This window comes from Rutilus rutilus (genome assembly GCF_951802725.1).
Source record: "Rutilus rutilus genome assembly, chromosome: 15".
In the NCBI taxonomy this organism is placed as follows: domain Eukaryota; kingdom Metazoa; phylum Chordata; class Actinopteri; order Cypriniformes; family Leuciscidae; genus Rutilus; species Rutilus rutilus.
In genome coordinates this window covers 3,369,757-3,382,341 of record NC_140220.1, presented here as the reverse complement: position 1 = coordinate 3,382,341, position 12,585 = coordinate 3,369,757, and the positions used below count along the sequence as shown (strand labels likewise).

Below are 12,585 nucleotides of genomic sequence, written 5' to 3'. Positions count from 1 at the left end.
TCGTGAGCTGCTCTCAGCGTGAAATAAACCCAGTGTGAAAACACCCTGATATTGAGTGTCAGACTGTGAGAATCAGTCCACGCGGGTTTTGAGCTCTGGTTTGTCTTCCGTTAGTCTCCCCACAACATTTGCCACTCTTGATATGGACGGGTCTCGAAAACTTATCTTTGCTCTGCCAGGTAGGGACGGTGAGAGAGTTTATTGGTGTATTTTTCAAAACACATACTAGTCTGTAATTTATCACAGATGTAACTTTTTTTTTTTTTTTTTTGTCTATTATGTTTCTTCAATTTAATGAGCACCGTCTCTCGTGCTTCACAGGTAATCCCGTGTCAGCGGTCGTAACATGTAACCTCTTCGTCATTCCTGCCTTGAGGAAGATGCAGGGAATCTTAGACCCGCGGCCCACCATAATAAAAGCCCGGGTAAGACCACCTTTGACTTTACTAGTAATAATAACAGAGGACTTTTACACACTGAAAAAAAAAAAAAAGTTATTTTGTTGACCTTATTTAGATTCTCAAGTAGTTGGCACAACTTTCCAAATTGAGTTATCTAAACAAACACGTTGAACTTTAAACAATGTTTTGCCAGTTCCCAGCATGCATTGCAGCTTGAAAACATCATGTGGTAAAAAATTATCATTGCTTTGCATTTACTGTCTTAATTTATGCTGCTGTTGTTGTCTGTCATATTACTGAATTAACATTTGAATTAGCATCATTACTCCAGTCTTCAGTGTCACATGATCCTTCAGAAATCATTCTAATATGATGATTTGCTGCTCAAGAAATATTTCTGATTATTACCAATGTTGAAAACAGTCGTGCTGCTTCATATTTCTGTGAAAACTGTGATTAGATTGTTTTAGGATTCTTTGATCTGTAGAAAGTTCAAAAGAGCATAGAAATCTTTTATAATATCATAAATGTCTTGATTGATTTAATGCATTCTTGCTGAAAAAAAGTATCAAGTTCTTTCAAAAAAGTTACAAGACACTTAACTTGTGTCAGTGCATTAACTTTAAAACAGTAATTTCAATAATCTATTGACAGCCCTAATAAAAAATAATAATAATAAAATAAAAAACTCAAATCTGCTTGATTGTTTGCAGTTGTCATGTGATGTGAAGCTGGATCCGCGTCCTGAGTATCACCGCTGTATTTTGACGTGGCACCATCAGGAACCTCTGCCATGGGCACAGAGCACAGGTAACACATCTATTATCTCTCTTCTGCCCGAGAGACCTGCGTTATATAAGATCTCCTTATACTCTCTTATTTGTCTTTGAGAACTTTTTGGATTCGTCCAGGGGTGCGTGTCCTGAAAGCATCGGTAGCCAGCTGTGGTCACAAGTTGTGTCGTTATCAGCATATAGTTCAACGAGTTAGTCGTGTGGTCTGAGAAAAATGAGAAATAGTCCTCAGATGCCATGTCCGTAATTTATAGCAAAACATCTAAGCATTAATACAATTTTAAACAGATTAATTAAAAGAAGTTATCACTAAAAGCCTCATCTGTGCGCCCATGGGCTTCTGGTCTGAAAACGAGGTGTGTGTTTTGGCGCATTGATGGCGCGTTGCTATTTTGAGGAACAGAAATAGACTGAGCCATTGACCAACTGAAACCTGGTCTAAAGTCAATGGCGCAGTATTATTTTGTTATTTAAAGGGCGCATTAGTAATATGAGCCTATAGGCGGGTCCACAACACACTTACACTCTGCTTATTACACACACACTCTGCTTATTACACACACAGGGACGCGCAGAAGCACACAAACATGCCAAATATGAAAAATAAAAGGATTACAATGTAAAAGATTAATATTGTGTACATAAAGATATGGTGGAATCCGACTTGTCCCGTAGATGGTTTGCTTGTGCTTTAATCTCGTGCACACACACACACACACACACACACACACACAGAGCTTTAACCTCACGCACGAGCAGATCCGTTTCCTCACTAGAGAAGCGTTCAGTCTTTCCGCTATCAAATTCCTCCATGTAAATAGCGAAGTGGCCATGGCGCGAGCGCAACCGGCTTTTAAAGGGAATGGGAGATGAGACTCTGATTGGTTTATTTCACGTAATGCCCAAAACACACCCATTACTCATTGAGAGGATAGGAACGACCCTTTTAGACCATGCGCCGGGAGCGCCGACCATTTTCCCGTCGTTAAACTAGCAAAAGTGGATTCGGACACTCCCTAAGGCTGTGTGTCCACCAAAGGGTTTTTTCACGCGGCTGGCGTGTTTTTCCAATTGTTTTCAATGGTAGCACCACGTTTTTAAAACGGCATGAGCGTAACGAGGCGCTGGGTCGCCGAGCGTTGAAGAATGTTCAACTTTGGGTAAAACGCAGCGCTCATCACTGTCACTTTTTACCCAACCGTCCAATCACAGTGGAGGAGGGGCGGGACTAATACCACAACGACCAACTGCCACATTCTGCTTGTACAACGTCAACAGACGACAACAACCATAATAGCGGAACAAAATAATTTAAAACAAGAGCCAGCGAAAATACGTTACATTGTATCGACATTTTAATATAGAATCAACACAGAAACAAAATATGTGTGAAATGAGATACTAGTAACACTTTTGCGGATAATCCGTATCATAACAAGCAAAGCGTCCCAACTGAAAAAAATGCTACGCTGCGTCCACAGCTAGGCGTTTTCAGCTGACTAAAAACGCTTTGGTGGACACACACTTGCGCCGTGCGCTTTAGACCATGAGCTTAGATGGTTAAAATAGGGCCCAAGAGTTCAACTGGCACAACTTTCAGACTTTTCTTCCTCTCTCTGTCTCTGTCCAGGGAACCAGGTTAGCAGCCGACTCATGAGCATGCGCAGCGCTAACGGACTCCTGATGCTACCTCCCAAAACCGAGCAATACGTGGAGCTGCACAAGGGCGAGGTGGTGGACGTGATGGTCATCGGTCGTCTATGATGACAGAAACGGGCAGAAGGACAGAGAGTGACGGGTGGTTCACGGTGCATGTTCACATATCATTGACTGTAATATGCAACGGCACAGCTAGTTTTTATTGATTTGGATAACGCTGAAGTATAGTCAACATCTTGATCACAAAACTAGATACATATGAGAAAAAAAAAATCTATTATTTCAAAGAAAGAAAAAATATAACTTTTAAATTATAAAATCTAATTATAAAAAGAGATTTATTCTGTATTATTATTATTATTATTGCATTTTTCTTGTCATTATTATTAATTATTATTATTATATTAAGGCAACTTTATTCTTTTCATTGCAGTTGCTTTGTGTGTTCAATGCTAGATCTTATAGCTGTAGCATTTTAATAGAAAACTGTAGGTGCCTGCCCGGAGATAAAAAAAAAGAAGAAGAAAAAGAAAAGAGAGAATATTATTTCCCCGTTTTAACATAAAAAAAACAGAGAAGTAAATGAAAAATGACTGCTTTTGTTTTTTTCGGACATGGGGAAGAACTCAACAACTTGAAATCCGGACTCTGGAGGGTGGCACTTTTTGTCTTACGTGTCATTGACGTGACACTTTTACTTTTCCTCCCATTAGTAGGCATCATTATGACATCACAAAGAGCTTTGCTTGTCGTTTATCTCGTGAGTCTTGTTTGTGTGCGCAGTGCCAAACGCGTGGGTGCACGAAGGTCGTGCCCGGGGGAACACGGGCCTGGTCACCCAATCCCTGAAGCTTCCTTATAATCACATGACCTGGTGTAGCCCCGCCCCCCTCCCCCAGGGGGTGGAGTCACAGGCGAACGTTTTATTTGAATATACTTTAAAAAGAGGAGAAAAAAACAACAACAACAACAGCTTATTTAAGTGCTGACTGCCTTTTTAATCAACTACACAAAAATGTACAGTGAAAAAAAAAAAAAGAACAATTGAATTGTACAGATAAATGTGACCAGCACTCCTGCGGAATATGACCAAGCAATGAGGAGACATTGAACAAATCTGTATAATAACATTTTCTGTAATGATGAGAACCTAATGAGAGAGACTACAATAATAAAATCCTTGATCATTATATAAAAATAGCATTGTGGAATTTTCTTGTAATAAAATGAATAAAAACATAATTCCTTAACGTGTGTGCTTATGGTCTACTAATTCACCAGTGCATTCATTCACTAATTCTGCAGTGTTTTATATATATCATTTTTAATGTGTTTTTGTTTATTTATTTTTTTTGTTTAATTATAAACTTGGAATATTTCAGACACAAACAAAGCTGTGTGTGTGTGTGTGTGTGTGTGTGAGAGAGAGAGAGAGAGAGAGAGAGTGTGTGTGTGGGTCTTCATTATTATATTATATTATATTTGTAAATGACCAAAAAAGCATATGATTGGATGGATGTAGTCATAATAAATAAAAATGAAGTAATTTAATTATTATTGAAATTATATGCTTTTTTAGGTAATTTGTTTTGTTATTTTTTTCTAAAATTAAATTAAGGTACTGCTTCTTTATCTCATTTCATTCAATCATATGCTTTTTTTTGGACTAATATATATATATATATATATATATATATATATATATATATATATATATAATCATTTTATTTTCACATTTTTTCCTCAAAGTGTCTGCATCCATCCAATCATATGCTTTTTTTGGTGATTTAAAAATTGAAAGAATAATAATATATATATTACATATATATATTACATATAAGAATAATAATATATACATTTTTAAATCGCCAAAAAAGCATATGATTGGATGGATGCAGAGGAAACAAATGTGAAAATAAAATGATTATATATATATATATATATATATATATATATATATATATATATATATATACTAAAAAAATATATATATATTTTTACTACAAAGTTATTGCTCCAAAGAATCTGAGATTTAATGTAAATAGTCTACACCATATGGGTTATGAAATCTGGAAAATAAAAAGAAGCGGGTGAATTATATCAGTAGTTGTAGAATCGATCAGAGCGTAATTGTAGACGTGATGATGATGATGATGATGATGATGATGATGAGATGTTGAAGCAGCATTAACACCTGCATGCTCAGTCTCGTGGTGCTGACGGGTTTAAAGGAGATTACTGAACTCATGAAGTCACAGCTGATCAAGATTAGCCTCAGACCTGTGGACACACAGTTCTACTGGACCTCAGTGAAAACACCACTGGAATATCACTGTATTGACCTTTAACAGCAGAGGGAGACCTGGGACTCCATGCACACAGTGAGTAATACATGTAGTTGTGTTTGCGTTTATTAATAGTCATTTACTTTTATGATTGCGTTGCTTTTGGTTCATGTTGGGCTGCTGTAGTTTAGCATTTAGTGACTGAAAGGTCAAAGGTTCAAACGTACAAGAAAGTACTAGAGGAAAAAGACATTTGCTGTTATATAAGTGTATCTAATCGGACACATAGTGGCACTTAGAAGGTCAATTTCTGCTGGATTTATGCTAGAAATTGTTGCAAGTAATATAATGAAGTGAAAAGATAAAATGAGCTGACCAGAATTAAAATATTTAATAATAATCCCTTGCAAAAAATGTACTATAGTATCCGCAGTTTCGCCAAAACGCCTTCGCTTTCTTTCCGTCATTTTATTTTTTACTTATTTAATTTATTTATTATGGTTTTAGTAACTGTGACATTATGTTAATGTTTGTAAGGGATGTTTGGTCAGCATGAAGTTATTTATAGGTTACTCTGTTTGTTGGCTTATTAAGTAGATCAACGGTCCTGTAATTAGATGTAAATAATCTGCCGTTATTAATCTAGATTGACATAGTGCTTTAAGGTGCAATAGATACATGAACAAAACAGATGTCCATCTGAATCATCTTAAATGTGTGTGTGTGTGTGTGTGTGTGTGTGTGTGTGTGATGGGTAGGTTTATGGTTCGGGTTAGTGTAAAGGGAGGGAATATACAGTTTGTACAGTAGAAAAACTGTTATGTCTATGGAAATTCCTATGAAAACCCAGCATTTGCGTGCGTGCGTGTGTGTGTGTGTGTGTGTGTGTGTGTAGTAATCTCGGATGAACAGATGGTCGTTTTTCACTGCCACCTGTTGCTTTAAACACATCTGAAAGTGTGCCAGCTGAAACTTGATTGGTTCCTTCAGAGGAAGAAGATTTCACCAAAAGTTTTGAAAGTTGCCTGTTTTCTGCAGTTTAGTGGCGCCAAAATTACACACTTCACCTTTAAAGGGCTCATATCTTCAGAAATCAAATCCTCCTCTTTTGAGATAAAAGAGTTTCTAATGAAATCCATAACCGTCCAAATCCAAAACAAGTTAATTTTAATAGTAAGCATGTAGTTTGATGTCATATTTATATATACAATAGTGGCGGAAAGTGAGCCAGCCTAGGAAAATTGGCATCTTCAAATATTATTAAAATGCTTATTTTGTCAGCATATTGCGCAGTTGTGCACTGATAATACAATGAAACATACCAAATTGTGGCAACATCATTTTGGCCAGGCTGTCATGTAAAGAATTTATGAACACATGCAAAAACTAGAGAGAATCAATGAAATATTAATAACTGATTATGTTGTAGTCAAGTTATGCTTTTTGCTGTGAGCTTTTTTTTGTTTTCTATGCATTTTTATTTTTATTTTTTTGCATTGTAAAATAAAACCTGTAGTCAGATAAACAAGTTTAGTTAAGTGTTTTGTTCTTCTCTCATACTTAAAAAATATAAATAAATATATATATATATATATATATATATATATATTAAAAACAAATTTGCCTTCAAACATCACTTTTGGCCACTACTGTACAGTATGTGTGTATATCTTGTTTCAGGGTATGAATATGCATGTTTTGTGCTCTGAACTCTTGTAGTTTATTGTGTTGACCTTCACTGTAAAACAGCCATGTTAACGTCACACATGAACGGGGACATGACGGAGGACAGAGACATGGACGGTCCTGACAAACTCATCGCTCAATGCTGCAGCGACCAGACGGGAAGATCCCAAGACACTCCAGAGATGATGATGATGAAGGAGGAGGAGGAGGAGGAGGAGGAAGAGGCTTTTGAACAGACAAAGGAGGATCTGAACTCTTCCTCGGGTCAGGAATTGACGCAGAGCAGCATTGAGGGCAACAATCATCCCTTTTTTGATGCGATGGACGTTGCCAAGTCAGGCTCAGAAGAGGAAACCACAACAGGTGAGAGACACTAGAGGGTTAACGGCAATTACATGTTGAACAACCTCCAGAAGCATCATGTTCAGGAGTGATCTGGAATAGTCTGACAGAGCTGAAGGAAAAACTTGGGATATTAGCAGAATTCAGTCAGTTCTAAAGTCATAAGTACAGATTATTTTACAGACATACACTGCCGTTCAAAATATTCTATAAAGAAATGAATACTTTTACTCAGCAAGGATGCATTAAATTGATAAAATGTGACAAAAGATTCAATTTCAGATAAATGCTGTTCTTTTGAGCTTTCTATTCATTGAAGAATTCTAGCCATTTTTTTTATTTTTTTATCAAGGTTTCCACAGAGATATGAAGCAGCACAACTGTTTTCAACATTAATAATAATCATAAATGTTTCTTGAGCAGCAATTTATCATATTAGAATGATTTCTGGAGGATCATTATATTCACATAGAAAACGTCATAATAATATTTCAAAATTTTTACTGTATTTTGGATCAACTAAATGCAGCCTTGGTGAGCAGAAGAGACTTCTTTAAACATTAAGAAATCTCACCGAGACGAAACTTTTGAACGCTGGTGTAGTTGATATCTATCACATGTGATTGTACAAAACTCCAGAGACGATCTCACCTCTGTACTCGTGAGCAAGACTCTTAACCTCAGGTTTCTCAGGATTGTCCCTATAAGAAGTGCACTGCGCATCCCTTGGGATAAAAATGTCTGCTATTAATGACTGACGGCTCACTCAACACAAGATTATGTTGACTGGTGACAAATGTCAAAATTTCATTTCACAATGTGGACTTGAAAGTGAAATTTATGCAATGATTTTTAGGCAAAACAACGGTATATAGCAGGTAAATATGTGGTACAGAAAAAGGTGAAGTGTGTAATTTTTGATATAATATTTTCTTTTGTCTTGTTTTCTGGAGAAATGTAAGAAAAATGGGGTTTAGGAAATTAATCTTGTTTTCCCTTTTGTCCAGTTGTCAGATGTTTTTTTTTTTCTTGCTTTCAGTCAAAAATATATATTGTGGCCATGAATTAACAATTCGTTCCCACAACTTACTAATAAGTCAGCACGTTTTACTGATTCATTCGCTCGTTTTAGGTCAATTGTGTGCACAATATAATCATTTCTTTTCCTCGGTTTAGTTAAAGCGTGGCCATGTTGTACTAATTTGTTCTCTCATTTTGATTTAACTAAAAGAAACGAATTACAACGTGGCCACGATTTAGTAAAACGTGTTGACTTCTTAGTAAGTTGTGGGAACAAATTGTTACTACGTCACTTAATGCGCTCCATAATACGTCACTTTGTAACTCAAGTAAATGTACCTTGATTTAAGAATTTTTAGATATTTGTACTAGAAAGCAAGACAAAAAAAGCAAGAAAATATTTTCTTTTTGCAGTGGTAATTGAATAGTACACATAAAATAGTTGTCATGGTATGTACTTCACAAGTTGTTATTGTTTTTGACAAACTATCTCTTGAAGTCCCCCTGTAGTAAATAATTTTATCCCTTAAAGGGATAGTTCACTTTGAAATAAATTTTTGATATGTTTTAGCTTACCTTAAGGGCATCCAAGATGTAGGTGTCTTTGTTTCCGCAGTAGTTTCAATTTTGATATTTTTAGGTCAAACCGTTCTTGTCTGTCAGTCATATAATGCAGGTCTATGGTCACTGGCTCAAAACACAAGCACAGAGTCCAAATTAAAACAATTCCCCATCGTCCAAATGAAACAATTCCCCATCATAAGTACACATTGATGGCCTAAGACACGAAACGAGCGGTTTGTGTGAGAAAACGAACTGTATTTATATCGTTGCTATCTCTTGAAAACAGCACACGTACAAATGATCTGACGGCGCGGGCGGGTATAGATATATACATAGATGTCGCCTTGGCTACGGTTTCGTTCCAATGAACTGCAGTAGCGAAGGCGACATCTAGTGTATACATCTATACCCGCCAGCGGGCGGGTATAGATATATACACTAGATGTCGCTTGGCTACGGTTTCGTTCCAATGAACTGCAGTAGCCAAGGCGACATCTATGTATATATCTATACCCGCCCGCGCCGTCAGATCATTTGTACGTGTGCTGTTTTCAAGAGATAGCAACGATATAAATACAGTTCGTTTTCTCACACAAACCGCTCGTTTCGTGTCTTAGGCCATCAATGTGTACTTATGATGGGGAATTGTTTCATTTGGACGATGGGGAATTGTTTTAATTTGGACTCTGTGCTTGTGTTTTGAGCCAGTGACCATAGACCTGCATTATATGACTGACAGACAAGAACGGTTTGACCTAAAAATATCAAAATTGAAACTACTGCGGAAACAAAGACACCTACATCTTGGATGCCCTTGAGGTAAGCTAAAACATATCAAAAATTTATTTCAAAGTGAACTATCCCTTTAAAACTCATCTTTTTATGACCAAAATGACTCATTTAAACGTTTTTTCCTGTGAAAAAAATGCATCATGCCTTAAAATAGCTTGAATGTAACTCTACACCCTTTGCAGAGCTATGAATATGCTAATTAGCCCCGCCTCCACTCACTCACGCCAGCTCACAGATTCACTCGGTTTACTGAGGTAATCGCTGCACAATGGTCTTGCTCTTTACAACATCGGATACATAAGGGTAATTAATATGATTAGCCTTTTGCTTGACTATGTTATCAAACAGCTAATAATGTGTTGCTAATGTTACACAAACTATGTTCCCGTTCGCCTTCTAATCATCAGAAACGCTTTGAACAACTCTAGAGAAAGGCATATAGTTCATCATAACATCGTAATATACATCACACACCCGCTATATTGCTAAATCTGTCCGATTCCGATAACCTGGCATCTCTCGAGATTCCCCTGCTAGTTTGCTGTTAATGATATGCTGAAGCCCGCCCACATCTTGATCTGATTGGTTACAAGGTAGTTTGTGACGTCAGAAACACCAGCGATTTCAAAGCGTGTTTTTGAGACTGTCTTTGGTTCACTGCAGTTTTAAAGAGAAAATACTCAGCAATGGTGATGACTTATGAATTAGCACATGGTTTGTCTTAAAGCATATTAAAAACAACATTAAAAGCTTGATTTTCACCACAGGAGGACTTTAAGGAAAACAAAGCTTTCATGCAGGCAAGATTGTTGTTGTTGTTGTATTAGAGACCTTTAAAAACTTGTCGTTTTAAAAATCCTTATTTAGTCATTTAGAAGTGACTGGAAAAGTCATTGAAATGCTTTAGTTAAAAGCCGTGGGGAAACCAAGGTCGTTGTTGTTGTAAAATCATTATCAATGGCGTTTCCTACCCCGTTTCCCTCTGTGTGTTCTCAGAGCTGGAGGACCTGCTGGACTCTCTGCAGTGTCTTCATCTGTTTCTGACGGATGCTGAGAGTCAGGAGGACCTTCATCTGCTGGTGGAGCTCCTGCTTCAGACAGACTTCCAGCAGGCGTTCATCATGCACCGCAGCGTAGCTCTCGGCATGAGACGGCTGTGCCCACCGTACCCGCTCACCACACACGCACAGCAGCTCAGAGACGAGGTACCGCTCACACTCCTCCAACTCTACTCCTCTGCTTAACACTGGCCATGTAGAGTAACTATCTCAGATAACAGGGAACGTCCTGGTAAGGTTATGCTTCCAGTAACGTTAATAGAAAGTTTGTTTAAAGTTAATATTTTCTTTTAAAGGGGCTATCTTCAATCTTCTTAGCGCTGGTTGATGGCGTCCTTGACCTTGCTCGTCTTCCTCAGTAGCTCGTTGCTGATGTGGTCCGTCCTCTTGACGCCCACCATCCGCCGCTCAAGGGCGCGTTTGGTCACTGCCAGCTTCTGCTTGTCGGCCGCGGTCAGCGATCAGGTCTCGGCCCCGTAGAGCATGGCTGGTAGGACGGTGCTGTCGAACAGGTGGGCGCGCAGGGGGTCGTCGGCCATGTCGGTGACCACCTCTGCTATGGACACATGGCTGACCCAGGCGGCCCTCCGTCGGCGTGGCAACTCGCGGTTGTTCTTGTGCCCAGCAGTCAGCTCCTGGCCGAGGTAGACGTATCTGTCGACCTGCTCGATCTCCTTCTGGCCAATGTGGATGTTGTTGGTGGTGGCTTGAGGGTTGCGCATACACTTTGTCTTGGCCAGGTTCATCTTCTGGCCTGGTTGAGCTGGTCAAGTCGCAGCTGCACGTCGGCCACTGACTCGCCGATTAGGACGATGTCGTCGGCGAATCGCAGATGGGCGCTGAGCCACTGCCCGTTAACACTGATACCCCTGTTGTCCCAGTCGAGCTGTCGAAAGACGTGCTCCAGACACGCCATGAACAGCTTGGGTGAGATGGGGTCGCCCTGCTTGACGCCTCTGACGACGGGGATGTACAGTGGCCGGTCGAACTGGGTGATCCGCTGTTCAGCTCCTGCAAAAGGGCCACGTGCTCATCGGCGACGTCCTGTTGTTGGAGGACGAGCAGTACGGCGTTGATCTCCACGCTGTCGAAGGTCTTCTCGTAGTCTACGAAGGCCAGCACCAAAGGCATCTTGTACTCCCGGCAGAGTTGAGCAGTTGGTTCAGCACGTGGATGTGGGCCATTGAGACCGAAAGCCGGCCTGTTCGGGTGGCTGTTGTTCGTCCAACTGCCTGGCTAGTCGGTTGTACAGCACCTTGGTGAAGACCTTGTACGTGGTCGGCAGGAGCCAGATGGGCCGATAATTGCTCAGCTGTTCAGCTCAGCAAAAGGGGCTATATGTAAGAATTTTCACGGATTCATTGCTTTTTGTATTGCCAACAGCATGTAACGAATCTTAAAAAACGAGACCTTCCCCGACTTCTTAGGTTGTCTAGTCTGAGTTGGTTTTAAGTAAAGGACTCGGGCCGAGAAAATCCAAAGGATGTGCACCTATTCATTCACAAGGAATCTGACAGCAGCCAGGATGATCTGATCTCACCATCATCGAGTCCGTCTGTGATTACATGAAGAAACAGAAAAAACTGAGACAGACTAAATCCAGATGCCTGGTTTCTTCAAGCGTCTCGGAGACGTTCCCGCAGTTCTTCTGGATTTAGTCTGTCTCAGTTTCTTCATGTAATCACAGACGGACTCGATGATGGTGAGATCAGATCATACCGGCTGTTGTCAGACTCCTTGTGCATACACAAATCTCACTGGATTATTACAATTAATGGCAAAAAGAATGTTTGGAAATGTAAACTGATCTGACACACACTACAGAAAAAGATAAAGATAAGGGCGGGGGGGGGATATTAACATGCCTAAGACTTTTGCACAGTACTGTATATATATATATATATATATATATATATATATTACTTAGCTACTACTTTTTTTTTAAATGGTGCAGAGGACAATCAAAAGGTACATTCCCATAATA

At 39.1% G+C, this 12,585-nt stretch overlaps 2 protein-coding genes across 15 annotated transcripts in view; both read left to right on the top strand.

Moving 5' to 3' along the window:
* Positions 1 to 4,104, top strand: part of gphnb (gephyrin b) — a 106,263-nt gene extending 102,159 nt beyond the window's left edge. For 4 of the 8 annotated variants that reach the window (XM_084433188.1, XM_084433193.1, XM_084433190.1 and 1 more), the window contains 4 exons: positions 115 to 179; positions 322 to 425; positions 1,115 to 1,211; positions 2,826 to 4,104. In XM_084433188.1, coding sequence (XP_084289314.1) covers positions 115 to 179; positions 322 to 425; positions 1,115 to 1,211; positions 2,826 to 2,959 — 400 coding nt within the window. In that variant the 3' untranslated portion in view covers positions 2,960 to 4,104. Of the gene's footprint in view, positions 1 to 114; positions 189 to 321; positions 426 to 1,114; positions 1,212 to 2,825 lie in introns of all 8 variants that reach the window. The other 4 variants (XM_084433192.1, XM_084433189.1, XM_084433187.1 and 1 more) reach the window with 1 other exon arrangement.
* A 905-nt stretch (positions 4,105 to 5,009) lies between these two features.
* Positions 5,010 to 12,585, top strand: part of LOC311305356 (protein PALS1-like) — a 45,092-nt gene continuing 37,516 nt past the window's right edge. For 2 of the 7 annotated variants that reach the window (XM_084432997.1, XM_084432998.1), the window contains exons 1-3: positions 5,010 to 5,235; positions 6,889 to 7,188; positions 10,540 to 10,748. In XM_084432997.1, coding sequence (XP_084289123.1) covers positions 6,891 to 7,188; positions 10,540 to 10,748 — 507 coding nt within the window. In that variant the 5' untranslated portion in view covers positions 5,010 to 5,235; positions 6,889 to 6,890. Of the gene's footprint in view, positions 5,236 to 6,858; positions 7,189 to 10,539; positions 10,749 to 12,585 lie in introns of all 7 variants that reach the window. The other 5 variants (XM_084432999.1, XM_084433002.1, XM_084433001.1 and 2 more) reach the window with 4 other exon arrangements.